The sequence below is a fragment of the Lithobates pipiens genome, unplaced genomic scaffold (assembly GCF_037356315.1).
Source record: "Lithobates pipiens isolate NorthernLeopardFrog02 unplaced genomic scaffold, aLitPip1_a1.2 Scaffold_28, whole genome shotgun sequence".
NCBI lineage: Eukaryota > Metazoa > Chordata > Amphibia > Anura > Ranidae > Lithobates > Lithobates pipiens.
The window spans coordinates 68,344,439-68,360,118 of NW_027507789.1; the positions used below are offsets into that span (position 1 = coordinate 68,344,439).

The 15,680-nt window shown below is 42.6% G+C and overlaps 1 protein-coding gene across 3 annotated transcripts in view; it reads right to left on the bottom strand.

Annotated features, from left to right (window-relative positions):
* Window positions 1-15,680, bottom strand: part of MLLT6 (MLLT6, PHD finger containing) — a 348,373-nt gene that overhangs the window by 233,918 nt on the left and 98,775 nt on the right. For all 3 annotated transcript variants that reach the window (XM_077459374.1, XM_077459376.1, XM_077459373.1), the window contains one exon: window positions 6,621-6,675. In XM_077459374.1, the coding sequence (XP_077315500.1) occupies window positions 6,621-6,675 (55 nt within the window). The remainder of the gene's footprint in view (window positions 1-6,620; window positions 6,676-15,680) is intronic.

Sequence of the window (15,680 nt, forward strand, 5' to 3'; positions counted from 1 at the left end):
ATATAGCATTTTTGCTTGCACATGATTGGATGATGGAAATTAGCGATTTTCACTGCATCAAGCTCTGGGGAAATTGAGTGCAAAAGCACTTGCAAAATGCACAGTGTATTTGTCTTTAGTAAATCAACCCCAATGTTTTCAAAAGCTATATTTAACCACTTCCCGCCCTGCCTATAACAGATTGACGGCCGGGAAGTGGATCTGTTATCCTGACCAGGCATCATATGACGTCCAGCAGGACAACATGCCGGTGCGCAGCGCGGCGATCGCAAGTGAGGCATGTCAGTCTGGCGCGCCACATCTCCAATTGTAATAAGAAGCCTCTGACAGAGGCTTCTTACCACATGATCAGCTGTAAACAATCACAGCTGATCATCACGAGAACCCGGTAAACGGCCTTCCTCGGTCCGCGCTGACAGGGAGAGCCGATCGGTTACTCTCCCTGTCTGACACAGCTTGTATCTGAAACGCTGTCAAACAAGTCTCGCCTCCTGGACCGACTCCTATGATAGACAGCACAGTGGTGTCCAATGCCAGGAAATTGAAGTAGTGTGACGCCAACCATAGTAGCCGGTCCAGGAGGTGGAACTTTGTTTAACAGCGGCCGGCGTTTCAGATACAAGCTGTTACAGCAAGAGATCCTCTGTGTGATCCGGCCAGCTCTCCTTCCTGTGATCCCTGTGCAGAAATAGGCTGCATTCATGGGCACTGCTGAGGCTGCATTGAAGGGCACTGCTGAGGCTGCATTGAAGGGCACTGCTGAGGCTGCATTGATGGGCACTGATGAGGCTGTATTGATGGACACTGATGAGGTTGCACTGATGGACACTGATGAGGCTGCACTGATGGACACTGATGAGGCTGCACTGATGCATACTGATGAAGCTGCACTGATGCACACTGATGAAGCTGCACTGATGCACACTGATGAGGCTGCACTGATGGACACTGATGAGGCTGCACTGATGGACACTGATGAGGCTGCACTGATGGGACACTGATGAGGCTGCACTGATGGGACACTGATGAGGCTGCACTGATGGAACACTGACGAGGCGGCATTGATGAGTCCTGATGAGGTGGCACCGATATGCTGCACTGATAAAGTTGTTGTTGTTAATATTTATTTTTGTAACTTAATTCTGTCATTTAACCACTTCAGCCCAGAAGATTTGCCTGCTTAATGGCCAGGCCATTTTTTGTGATACGACACTGCATCACTTTAACTGACAATTGCGTGGTCATGCAATGCTGTACCCAAACAAAACTGACGTCCTTTTTGTCCCACAGATAGAGCTTTCTTTTTGAAAAAAACACAATATTTTGTATTTTTTGCTATAATAAATATCCCCAATTTTATTTTATTTTTTAACCACTTTCAGACCGGACCATTTTGCTGGTAAATGACCAGAGGTCTTTTTACACTTTGGCACTGCGCTGCTTTAACTGGTAATTGCGCGGTCATGCAATGTTGTACCCAAACAAAATTTGCGTCCTTTTCTTCCCACAAATAGAGCTTTCTTTTGATGGTATTTGATTGCCTCTGCGATTTTTATTTTTTGCGATATAAACGTAAAAAGACCGCAAATTTTGAAAAAAAATGATATTTTCTACTTTTTGTTATTAGAAAAATCCAATAAACTCAATTTTAGTCATACATTTAGGCCAAAATGTATTCAGCCACATGTCTTTGGTAAAAAAAAAGTCAATAATTGTATATTTATTGGTTTGCGCAAAAGTTGTCACATCTACAAACTAAGGTACGTTTTCTGGAATTTACGCAGCTTTTAGTTTACGACTGCCTATCTCATTTCTTGAGGTGCTAAAATGGCAGGGCAGTACAAAACCCCCCCAAATGACCCCATTTTGGAAAGTAGACCCCCTAAGGAAATTGATAAGAGGCATGTTGAGCCCATTGAATATTTTATTTTTTTGCCTCAAGCGATTGAATAATGACAAAAAAAAAATTTTTTTTTTTTTTTTACACAAAGTTGTCACTAAATGATATATTGCTCACACATGCTATGGGCGTATGTGAAATGACACCCCAAAATAAATTCTGCTGCTTCTCCTGAGTACGGGGATACCACATATGTGGGACTTTTTGGGAGCCTAGCCGCGTACGGGGCCCCGAAAACCAAGCACCGCCTTCAGGCTTTCTAAGGGCGTAAATTTTTGAGTTCACTTCTCACTACCTATTACAGTTTTGAAGGCCATAAAATGCCAAGATGGCACAAAACCCCCACAAATGACCCCATTTTAGAAAGTAGACACCCCAAGCTATTTGCTGAGAGGCATGTTGAGTTCATGGAATATTTTATATTTTGCCACAAGTTGCGGGAAAATTACAAACTTTTTTTTTTTTTTTTTTTTTTTCACAAAGTTGTCACTAAATGATATATTGCTCACACATGCCATGGGCATATGTGAAATGACACCCCAAAATAAATTCTGCTGCTTCTCCTGAGTACGGGGATACCACATATGTGGGACTTTTTGGGAGCCTAGCCGCGTACGGGGCCCCGAAAACCAAGCACCGCCTTCAGGCTTTCTAAGGGCGTAAATATTTGACTTCACTCCTCACTACCTATTACAGTTTTGAAGGCCATAAAATGCCAAGATGGCACAAAACCCCCACAAATGACCCCATTTTAGAAAGTAGACACCCCAAGCTATTTGCTGAGAGGCATGTTGAGTCCATGGAATATTTTATATTTTGCCACAAGTTGCGGGAAAATTACAAACTTTTTTTTTTTTTTTTTTTTTTTCACAAAGTTGTCACTAAATGATATATTGCTCACGCATGCCATGGGCATATGTGAAATGACACCCCAAAATAAATTCTGCTGCTTCTCCTGAGTACGGGGATACCACATATGTGGGACTTTTTGGGAGCCTAGCCGCGTACGGGGCCCCGAAAACCAAGCACCGCCTTCAGGCTTTCTAAGGGCGTTACAGTTTTGAAGGCCATAAAATGCCAAGATGGCACAAACCCCCCCCAAATGACCCCATTTTGGAAAGTAGACACCCCTAAATTTAGGGGTACACTAGTGAGACTAGGTAATAAATGGCGGGTGCCCTGAAACTATAAAAAAATAACTAACCAACCAGCGTCACCTGTAACAGTTATATGGTGATCACTGGTGAAAGGGTTAACTAGGGGGCAATCAGGGGGCTTTATGCGGTAGTATATGGGGGTCCCTGGCGCTATAAAAAGCTGCGGCGAACCTAAATACCTACTTGCCTAACTAGCGTCACCTGTGACACTAATACAGCGATCAGAAAAACGATCGCTTATTAGGCTGGGTTCACACTGGAGCGATGCGGGAACGCCACGAATGCGCGGCGGGTTCCCGCATCGCATGCCTCCCGGCGGCAGTTCACACTGCCCTATGCGAACTGCTGGGAGTGTCAGTGAAATGTTACTGACACCCCCAGATCAGTTCGCATATCGCAGTGCGATCTGCAAACTCGGATCGCATGGTGTGAACACCCATGCGATCCGATTCTGCTGCGGGCCAAAAAAAGGGTCCCGTGCGAATTTGCGGCGGGTGCGGCGGGTGTGGCGGGTGCGGCGAATGGCTGAACTCGAATCGCACAGAGATCGGATGTGATTTGCACTGCAGTGCGAATCACATCCGTTCTCAAACCGCTGCAATCTGAACCCAGCCTTAGTGACACTGGCGACGGGGGGTGATCACGGGGTTAAACCTTTATTGGGGGGGTTAGGGGGGTACCTTAGAACTAAAGGGGGCTAACCCTAACTGCCCTAACAGTTATTAGTCACAAATGACACCCGCCGGGTGATCAGGGGGTTAAACCTTTATTAGGTAATAAATGGCGGGTGCCCTGAAACTATAAAAAAATAACTAACCAACCAGCGTCACCTGTAACAGTTATATGGTGATCACTGGTGAAAGGGTTAACTAGGGGGCAATCAGGGGGCTTTATGCGGTAGTATATGGGGGTCCCTGGCGCTATAAAAAGCTGCGGCGAACCTAAATACCTACCTGCCTAACTAGCGTCACCTGGGACACTAATACGGCGATCAGAAAAATGATCGCTTATTAGGCTGGGTTCACACTGGAGCGATGCGGAAACGCCGCGAATCCGCGGCGGGTTCCCGCATCGCATGCCTCCCGGCGGCAGTTCACACTGCCCTATGCGAACTGCTGGGAGTGTCAGTGAAATGTTACTGACACCCCCAGATCAGTTCGCATATCGCAGTGCGATCTGCAAACTCGGATCGCATGGTGTGAACACCCATGCGATCCGATTCTGCTGCGGGCCAAAAAAAGGGTCCCGTGCGAATTTGCGGCGGGTGCGGCGGGTGTGGCGGGTGCGGCGGGTGCGGCGAATGGCTGAACTCGAATCGCACAGAGATCGGATGTGATTTGCACTGCAGTGCGGTGCGAATCACATTCGTTCTCATAAACCGCTGCAATGTGAACCCAGCCTTAGTGACACTGGCGACGGGGGGTGATCACGGGGTTAAACCTTTATTGGGGGGGTTAGGGGGGTACATTAGAACTAAAGGGGGCTAACTCTAACTGCCCTAACAGTTATTACAGTCACAAATGACACCAATGCAAAAAAAAAAAAAAAAAAAAAAAAAATGACATTGGTGTCACTGTGACTGGGGGGCAGGGGTAATTGGGGGGGTGATCGGGGGGTAAAGGGGGGGTGTGAGTGTGCCTGGCATGTTCTACTGTGTGTGGGATGTGTTGGTGCAACTCACTGATCCGCTCTCCTCCGTGTCGGAACGAAAAATACCGACACGGAGGAGAGAATACATCACTTCCTCTCCTGTGTTTACATTACAGGAGAGGAAGTGATGTCACCGGGGATTTCTATTCGTCGGGAGCGATCGCGAGGGGGTGGCCATGAATGAATGGCCGTCCCCTCGTCCGGGATCGCTCCCGAACGAAAACCGACCGCCGCAGGCACCGGGCGGGGGCCCGATCGGGCCCCCGACCCGCGGGAGGCAAATCACGTACATGTACGTGCTTATGCCTGCCCGTGCCATTCTGCCGACGTACATCGGCGTTAGGCGGTCGGCAAGTGGTTAAAAAGCACATTTTTTCCTAAGTTTAGATATGTATTCTTCTACATATTTTTGGTAATAAAAATCACAATAAGTGTATATTGATTGGTTTGCGCAAAAGTTATAGTGTCTACAAACTATGAAAAAGATTTATGGCAATTTTTATTATTATTATTTTTTTTTTACTATTAATGGCGATGATCTTCGATTTTATCAGGACTGTGACATTATAGGCAGACAGATCTGTCACTTTTGACACATTTTTGGACCATTGACATCTACATAGCGATCAGTGCTATAAAAATGCACTGATTACTGGGGAAATGTCACTGGCAGGTAATGGTGAACACTAGGGGGCGATCAAGGGGTTAACTGTGCTCCCTCGTGTGTGTTCTAACTGTAGGGGGAAGGAACTGACTAGAGGAGATGACAGATCGTTGTTCCTAGCTAGTAGGAACACAGGATCTGTCTCTCCTCTCTTCATAGAACAGGGATTTGTGTCTTTATACACACGCATCCCTGTTCTGGCTCTTGTGGCTGCGATCACGTGTGGCTAGTGGTCACCACGCAACCGCTGGCCACGTGCATCGGTTCCCCCGCAGTGCAGCGCGCCTGCTATTCCTGCTTAAAGGGCCAACATACAGCTTCAACGGCTCGCGGGAACGCGCCCACCTGCCTCATTATAATGACGGCGGCTGGTCGGCAAGCGTTTAATGAGATAATTTACAAGGGTGTGTTTAGGGGCAGGGCAGGGTAGAGGATGGGTGGGGCAACTGGTGGCGAATAACTCTTAAGACCTATCTATTAGCTCGGTATTTTGAGCCCTGGTATAGTGTATGGTGAGCTTTACAGAATTCTAGGTTACACTTCTACTTTTTTTCAATAGTACTGACTGGGTTTGAGTACAGAGGTGGTTTTCATGTCCTAAATCTACATAGCAGGTAGTCGTGAACTTTTCTATGGAGCAAGCTAGAGGCTGAGGTAAGGCCTTACCCTGAAAATAAAACAGATAATAGAAATCTTTTTCTTTTCTGCAACATTAAGCGTATATTGTTACATAGGGAAGCAAGAGTTTAGAAAAAAAGGCAACTTAGCTTTTAGGGCTGGTTTACACCACAAAAACGCACTTCAGATCTGTTCTGGATGCATTTCTGCACTCACGCTTTTAACGTATTTTTGGCACGCTCCGGTGCGTTTACAGATGTATTCCATGTGCTTTTTTCTTCTCCTTTCTTGTTTTTTTCCCACTGTACTAGGGTTACGTGCACTTTTGATGCGTTCCAGTGCATTCCGTTGTGTTTTTGATGTGTTTTACTGCATTATAGTACAGTCCAGTGCAGGAAAAATGCAGCATGTTCTACTTTTTCTCTCAGACTGGAAAGTCCCGGAACTGACTGCACTGGTGTGATCTATGCCCTTAGGAATCATATAACCTACTTTCCATGCGTTTTTGATGTAGAAAAAAACGCACTGGACCGCATGTGGTGTTGACTGGCCCTGTGTTTTATTACTATATAATGCTTGCACTCTATACGCTGATGGTAGGCCACCATAAATACCTAGTTTCTTAACTTACCTCCATTGTCCGTTCTCTTAAGCGCCCCCTCTTTATGTGGGCAAAGATCACATCTCTATAAAGAACAAGAAGAAAGTGAACAATTCATTTTGTATGCTGGTGTCTCCGTTATCGTTCTCAGTAAGTAAATTGTATTACAAAAATAGAACTAGTATTGACTACTTAAAAAGAAAAGTGCTGCGCTGTCATTAATCACATCATAAAGTGCATGTAGTGAAATAAAAACTACATCCATATCACATATTGAATGTATTCAAAAATTATTAAACCAATTCATATAATCAGTGCCATCATGCAAGAAAGAAGACGAGGTGCAAAATTCTAAACACAAAAAATGGTCCCAATATATAATCCTTAACCACTTGCGCACTGGACACTTAAAGTGGTTGTTAACCCACCAATGTATCTTTACATAATCCTGTCTGTTTTTTAACCGCTTCAGCCCCGGAAGATTTTACCCCCTTCCGGACCAGAGCACTTTATGCGATTCGGCACTGCGTCGCTTTAACTGACAATTGCGTGGTGATGCGATGTTGCAACCAAACAAAATTGACATCCTTTTTTCCCACAAATAGAGCTTTCTTTTGGTGGCATTTGATCACCTCTGCGGTTTTTATTTTTTGTGCTATAAACAAAAAAAGAGTGACAGTTTTGAAAAAAACACAATATTTTTTACTTTTTGCCATAATAAATATCCCCCAAAAATATATAAAAAAATATTTTTTTTCCCTCAGTTTAGACCAATATGTATTCTACATATTTTTGGTAAAAAAAATAAAAAAATCGCAATAAGCGTATATTGATTGGTTCACGCAAAAGTTTTAGCATCTACAATATAGGGGATTAAGGAAAATTGTTATCCATACTTACGGTAATTTTCCTTTCCTGGACCCTCCCCATGTCAGTCTACTATGGGTCAGCTCCGCCCTCTCTGACCCCTTCAGTACCACCTCTTTCTTAGCCCATGAAGGGCGGCCGTCTACCCACACCAGTGTTCAGAAATACCCGCCTCGCAGCAGATAAATCGGGTGGGAATCTCCGGCTGACATGGGAAGGATACAGGAAAGGAAAATTACAGTAAGTATGGATAACAATTTTCCTTATTCCTGGACCTCCCCATGTCAGCCTACTATGGGATGTACCAAGCAATATTAAGAAGGGAGGGAACACAAAAAATAAAAAATAAGCCAAACCTTCAATGCAACGCTACTCAAATTTTTTAATGGGCGACAGCCGCCATAATAACCGTAGAGCCAAATGTTTCCTCAGGCAGACAAGCCACATTAAGCATGTAATGCCTAATAAACAGTGTTGGGCACGCTCCAGCTTGCTGCTCTGCAAAGTACCACAAGGGCACATTTTTTTCAAATGACAATTTTTTTTTTTTAGGTCTTTTTGAACCCAGATCTCATATTTAAAAGGTCCTGTTGTGCTTTTTTTCTATTACAAGGGATGTTTACATTCCTTGTAATGGGAATAAAAGTGACACCATTTTTATTTTATTTTTAAAAGCAGTGTAAAAATAAATAAAATAAAATAAATAAGAATTTTTTTTTTTAAAGGGCCCCGTCACGACTAGCTCACACACAGAAGTGAATGCATACGTGAGTAGCTCCCACATATGAAAGCGGTGGTCAAACCACACATGTGAGGTATCACTGAGATCGTTAGAGCGAGAGCAATAATTCTAGCCCTAGACATCCTCTGTAACTCAAAACATGCAAACCTGTAGAATTTTTTAAATGTTGCCTATGGAGATTTTTAAGGTTAAAAGTTTGACGCGATTCCACGAGTGGGCGAAATTTTGAAGCGTGACGTGTTGAGTATCAATTTACTCGGCGTAACATTATCTTTCACAATATAAAAAAAACTGGGCTAACTTTACTGTTGTCTTATTTTTTTTGGTTCAAAAAAGTGAATTTTTTCCCCAAAAAAGTATGCTTTTAAGACCACTGCGCAAATGTGAAAAAAAAAAGTATTGCAATGACCGCCATTTTATTCTCTAGGGTGTTAGAAAAAAAATGTATAATGTTTGGGGTTCTAAGTAATTTTCTAGCAAAAAAACGTGCTTTTAACTTGTAAACACAGAGTCTGAAAAAGAGGCCCAGTTCTTAAGTGGTTAAACCCCCTTCCTAACTAGGCCAATTTTCACCTTTCAATGATGTCACCCTTTGAATGACAATTGAGCGGTCATGTAACATTGTACTCATATGAAATTTGTTTCCTTTTTTTCCACACAAACAGAGCTTTCTTTTGGTGGTATTTAACCACTTGCCTACCAGACCAATTCTGACATTTCTCTCCTACATATAAGAAAATTATGCAGAACCCCCAAACATTATATATGTTGTTTTAGCAGAGACCATGGAGAATAAAATGGCAGTCGTTGCAACTCTTTATCTCACACGGTATTTGCGCAGCAATTTTTTTAACGTGTTTTTTTTTTTTCAAAAGGTTTTATGCATATAAAAAAAACAACAAAAAAAAACAGTAAAGTTAGCCCGTTTTTTTGCATAATGTGAAAGATGACATTATGCCAAGTAAATATATACCTAATATGTCACACTTCAAAATTTAACACACTTGTGGAATGGCGCCAAACTTCAGTACTTGAAAATCCCCAAAGGGTGACGCTTTAAAAATTTTTACAGGTTACAAGTTTTGAGTTACAGAGGAGGTGCTAGAATTATTGCTCTTGCTCTAACATTTGTGGCAATACCTCACGTGTGTGGTTTGAGTTTACATATGTGGGCACAACTTACGTATGCGTTAGTTTCTAAAAGCAGGGACAGGGGCGATTTGAATTTTTTTTTTTGATCACTTTTATTCCTATTACACGGAATGTAAACATCCCTTGTAATAGGAATAGTGCGTGACAGGTCCCCTTTACAGTGAGATCTGTCAATAAGTCCCCAGATCTCACCTCTAGGCTGGGAAGCCTGAGATAAAAAACAGTTTAAAAAAAGATCTTGGCTTCACCGAGGCGGCTGCATTTTTTCAAATGCAGAGGCCGGGCATGAAGATATTGCGCCTGGCCTCCAAACAATCATAGAGACTCCGGACCATCTGGCCCGTCGGAAATCTCTATGGTCAACATCCGGTGCAGGTTGGTTGCTTCTCCGGTTCACCAATCACAGGGACGAGCTGGGAGAAGCACTGGAACGATCAAGCAGCTGCACACCCTCTATGATTGTTGTTATGGTGAAGGGAGTCGCCAGCTCTAATAGAAGATATCTGAATGATGCCTGTAGCTGCAGCTATCATTTAGATATAACCACTTAAAGTCGACCACATCATTTGATGTTGGGCGGGTGGGAAGCGATTATTCACCGCTGGTTATTTTTTCTTTTTTGCACTATAACTAAAATAAGACCGCAAATTTTGTAAAAAATTGCATTTTTCTTTGTTTCTATTATAAAATGTAACAAGTTTGTAATTTTTCTTCATAGATTTTGGCCAAAATGTATACTGCTAAAATCTTTGGTAAAACTAACCAAAATTAGTGAATATTATTTGGTCTTTGTGAAAGTTATAGGGCCTTTTCACGCTGGGGCGGCTTCAAAGTTGCCCGACTCTGAAACCGCCCTGTGCAGCGCGCCTTGAGCGTGGCTTGCAAACAACTTCTGTAATAGAAGTCAATGCAAGTCGCTCTGAAGGCCACCCCCCCCTCCACCCCCAAAAGGTACAGGAGCCTTTTTCTAAGTCGGAGCGACTTAAGTCGTATCGATTAGGTTCCATTGCATCGCATGGTCGCCTCAGTGTGAACTGAGCCAGAGTCTACAAGCTATGGTGCCAATCACTGAAAATGTATCACACCTGATGTACTGATGGCCTATCTAATTGCTCGAGGCCCTGAGACCCGGGTTCACACAGGGGCGACTCATCAGGCGACTTAACCGCCTGACAAGTCGCGTCCCGTGCAATGGAACCGGTCTAATCGGAGCGATTCAAGTCGCTCTGACTTAGATAAAGAAAAAATTAACTTCTATACAGAAGTCATTTTGCAAGCCGCCGCTAAAGTCGGATCCCGGTCGCCTGAGGCAGCCTTTTCACAGCCTAGCAACATACAGAGGCGTTCTAAAAGAATTAATGGCGGAAAAGAAAGGATGTTTTTTTTTGGGACTTTACACGAGGCAACGAATTGGTAGATTCATCTGCCTCCATCACTATTATATGCAAAAAATTTGCAGCAAAGACAAAAGAACATCTTCAAATCGTGATCTTGAGACTCCGTAATTAGTGATATCAATTTCACTATTTTTCATTAATATATTTTTATTTTCTCTATTTAGAACATGATTGTTGTTTATGAATTAGTATAATTGCATTACCGTGTACCAATGTTTCTATTATCCATAGACTGGTTTTATACCCCAACGTATATTCTATGAGGCACAATGAGTCTTTTGAACATGTCATTTTTTTTCCACGTTTTTGGAAAATGTGGAAAGAAAAAGAAACCGCATTTTTCAACACATTTTTATGGCACTTATGAGCACGTACTGGAAGGCACTGTATTGGCACTTTAGTGGCACAGATGTGGCACTGATGGGGCACTGTAGAGCACTGCGGTGGCACAGATATGGCACTGATGTGCACAGCTGAGTACTGATGTAGCACTGATAGAGCACAAAATTATTTTGTCTTTGCTGCAAATTTCTTGCATATAATAGGAATGGAGGCAGATGAATCCACCCATTCGTTGCCTCATGTAAAGTCACAAAAAACCCCGTCCTTTCTTTTCCGCCATAATATAGGGATGGAAGCACAGAATCTAAGGTAGCATACAGTTTACCAAACTTATATTGGTTTACCACAAGTTGACCCTTACTTGACACCAAGGATTTCAATAACTTTATCATTCAATAATAGTGTATTGTGGCTGCGGACGCCTGGGTCTGCATCCCCGGGAGCTGCGATGCGTGGCTTGGCCCCTCCCTCCGCCTTCCTCTTGCGAGTCTGAGGTGGTGGGCATCGCTACCCATGCGTTGTCGGGCACCTGCACGTTATTGTGCTTCGGTTTTCTATCTTCATTTGACACGAGGGAGGATTTTGAGAGCCAACTGCTTAGTGACGCCAGGCGTCCAGGAGTTGCTCTTCCTCCCTCTGCTTCATAACGCAGCGTGGAGCTGGCGGCACACCATGGCTATTTTCTGGCCTCAGGACAGCATGCTAATGGAGCACACATCTTACGATTCTCTTTAGCTCACATACACTGGATTCTATGATCTTTTACTGAGATGGTAAGGTAAATAACACACATTTTCAGGGATTTTATTTTTCAGTCACCAGCCATTCACTGTGTTTTTTGCTAGTTGTTGCACATGGATTGGTACTATACACTCACCACAATCCCTTTTTCCACAGAATATTTACTGTCATTGGCATCCACACCCCATCATCAAACATTCACCAATGGTGTTCCTCGTGCTGCGACCCTGAGCCTCGATGTGGCCATATCTGTGTGTTCTCAGCTCCGGGGGAGGCTTTGATTTCCTTATGGCGTCCTCTACCTTGAATAATATTATCTCTATATTTTTATGCAATTATAGGTAAGAGCGTTTAGCATATTTTTGCATCCTTGCTCTCTACTTCCTTTTGTGTCCAGCAATTGTTAACCTTGTAATTCTTTACCTTTTATTATAGATCATTGCACATGCAATTGCTTCTGATGAGTGGGAGTTCCCACGAAACGCGTAGAGCCTTAGCTTTATGCTACATCTTCAAATCATGTGATCTTGAGACTCCATAATTAGTGATATCAATTTTACTATTATTTTTCATTGATATACTTTTATTTTCTCTATTTATTACATGATTATTTATGAAATTGGTATAATTGCATTACCGTGTACCAATGTTTCTATTACCCATAGGCTGGTTTTATATTATACCATTATCAACTTAATCATGTTGTTCATGAATTATTACTACTTCATTATTGTTTATTAAGATATTTATTTTCTATTTTTTTTTTTATGTCATTATCATGTATAATAAATTGTTTAGATTTTATCGAACTATATCATCATGTTATTCTTCTGATTCAATGTTTGTTTTTGGAGCCCATGATCACGTGAGTCTACTTTTTTATGCTCTTAGCTGTGCTTTATTTAAAGTCCCTAAAAGAATTAATGACGCATCTAATATCCTGACAACCTATCACACTTTTGAAGACACTGGAGCACAAGGATAATGGAAACTCCCACAAAATGATCCATTTTGGAAAGAAAACACCCCAACATATATTCTATGAGGCCCAATGAGTCTTTTGAACATGTCATTTTTTTTCCCACATGTTTTTGGAAAATGTGGAAAGAAAACCGCATTTTTCAACACATTTTTATAGCACTTATGAGCACGTACTGGCAGGCACTGTATTGGCACTTTAGTGGCACTGATGTAGCACAGCTGGGGCACTGAAGAGGCACAGATGTGCACTGATGGGGCACTGTAGAGCACTGCTGTGGCACTGTTGGGCACAGTTGAGTACTGCTGTGGCACAGATGTGCACTGATGTAGCACGGTTGGGGCACAGATGTGGCACTGATGCGGCACTTGGAATAAAAAAAACACAAGCAGCCTCACGCTGCAGCTTCTCCCTCCTCTCCTCACACAATAGGTTTGTTGACAGTGATCGCTCCGTCATTGGCCCTTTACCCTAATCTGTGACGAGCCAACTTCCGAGAACCCGGCGGTCATGGACACTTCCGGATGTGCACCCCAGGGGGCATGCGAGATGTTCGTTCACAAGAGGGCATCATTGTACGCCCACCCAGAATTAGCTGCCCGCACTGTAACCATCATAGAAGTATGGCCCGGTCAGCAAGTGATTAAGGTGATGTTCAAAGCATGCACTTCAAATTTCTCAAGGATACAAGTGATCACCACCAAGTGCTCCCCCCTCAGAGATGAGCATAATCGGTCTCTTACCAGATAGCCAGACCTTATCCCCAGACCTGTATTTGCTTTTGTGAGCTTACCCCGCACTCTGGGTATATACTATATTTTGTTTCCGGCCAACCATCAGATGGTATAGTTTAGAGGTAGTTATTCAAACTCTTCACCAAGGAAGCTCAAGCAGTACATTACAGAGCATAGCAATAAAAAGGAGAAACGCTCATTGCACAATGTCCTCTTAAAATTGAAAACTATTTATTACCACCTCAATACAGAGTATTTTCACCCCCTTCCTACCCAGGCCAATTTTTAGCTTTCAGCACCGTCACACTTTGAATCAGAATTGCGCAGTCATGCAGAACTGTACCCAAATTACATTTATTTTTATTTTTTTCACACAAATGGTTTGGTGGTATTTAGTCACCACTGGGGTTTTTATTTTTTGTTCTACAAGTGAAAAAAGACCAAATATTTTGAAAAAAAATGAATTTTTCTTAGTTTCTGTTATAAATTATACTGCTACATTTCTTTGGTAAAATAACCCAAATCAGTGTATATTATCTGGTCTGTGTGAGGCCTCATGCACACTGGACATTTTTACAGCTACTGTTTTTAGCTTCAGATGTTTTTTTTCTGCAGTCAATAAACTCCCCAGCATGTTATCCTATGTGTCCATGCACACATAGGCTGTTATCAGCTGTTTTTGGTGGGCCGTTATTGCTAAAATTCGGGCTGAAATAGGACCTGAAATGGTGAACCAGGACTCACAGGACCCCTGCTGTGAGCCGCATCGGCATGCAGTGTTTACCAATCCTGAAAGTTAGAGAGTCCACAAGCTATGGTAGCAATCATTGAAAATTGATCACACCTGATGTGCTGGCGGCCAATCTAATTTCTTTCTAACATGTCAAGATAGTATAAAATATTCCCCAAATGACCCCTTTTTGGAAAGTAGACAGTCCAAGGTATTTAGTCAGGCTGCGGATCACACAGGAACGCTGTGCGTCCCTGTTCTACATTTCAGGGTCGAATCAGGGATTCAGGAATCTTTGCCTGAATTTGGCCCTGAAAAGGAGCCAAAGATGAAAGATGTAGAGATGTAGATGTTTCTGTGCACTGCGCTCCGCAGCCGCCCCGGAGACATCGAGAGCCGGTCATATTCTCCTGCTATGCGAATTGGATGCGGGGGAAGCCCCCATCCAATTTGCATAGGTGTGAACCCAGCCTAGGAAGCATGACAAGTTTTTTTGAAGTTGTATTTTTTTCCCACAATTCTTTGGAAAATTAAGAAATTATTATTTTTTTCAAAAAAATTTCATATTAACAAGTTGTTTCTCACACACAAAGCATATGCATACTTTCAACTACATCACAAAACACATTCTGCTACTCCTCCTGAGTTTGGCGATACCACATGTGTGAGACTTTTTCACAGCCTGGCCACATAGACAATGGTAACATCCAAATAGCACCTTCAGCGATTATCCACTTTAAGACCAGGTCTTCTTCTGACACTTTTTGTTTACAAGCAAAAATCTGTATTTTTGCTAGAAAATTACTTGGAACACCCAAACATTATATAATTTTGTAGCAGAGGCCTTAGAGAATAAAATGGTGGGTTTTGCTAATTTTTATGTCACACAGTATTTGCGCAGCAGTTTTTCAAACGCAACTTTATACACTAACGTATGAATACATTTTAATGAATTTCAATGCACACAGAGAAAATATAAAAGCCAAATTTTCGGTAAAATATGGTGTTGCGCCAGGTAGATACCAAACATATCACGCTTTAAAATTGTGCATGCTTGTGAAATGGCACCACACTTCGGTATTTGAAAATCTCCATATGCTATATATCTCCATGTGCTTATTGCTCTTGTTCTGACGTTCATAGCGATACCTCACGTGTGTGTGATCGCTGTTTACGTATGCGTATGGGACCAACTTGTGCACGCGAGCACGGGGGGCGGGGACGCTTTAAATGTTGTATTTATTTATTGGTGGGACACTGGTACACTGACAGATGTTGATGTCACAATGGTACACTATTGCAAATGTTTTGTGCACTGGTACAGATGTGATGAGGACATTGACAGATGTTTTTTGCACTAGTACAAATGTGATGGGGGCTGACAGATGTTTTGTGCACTGGTAAAG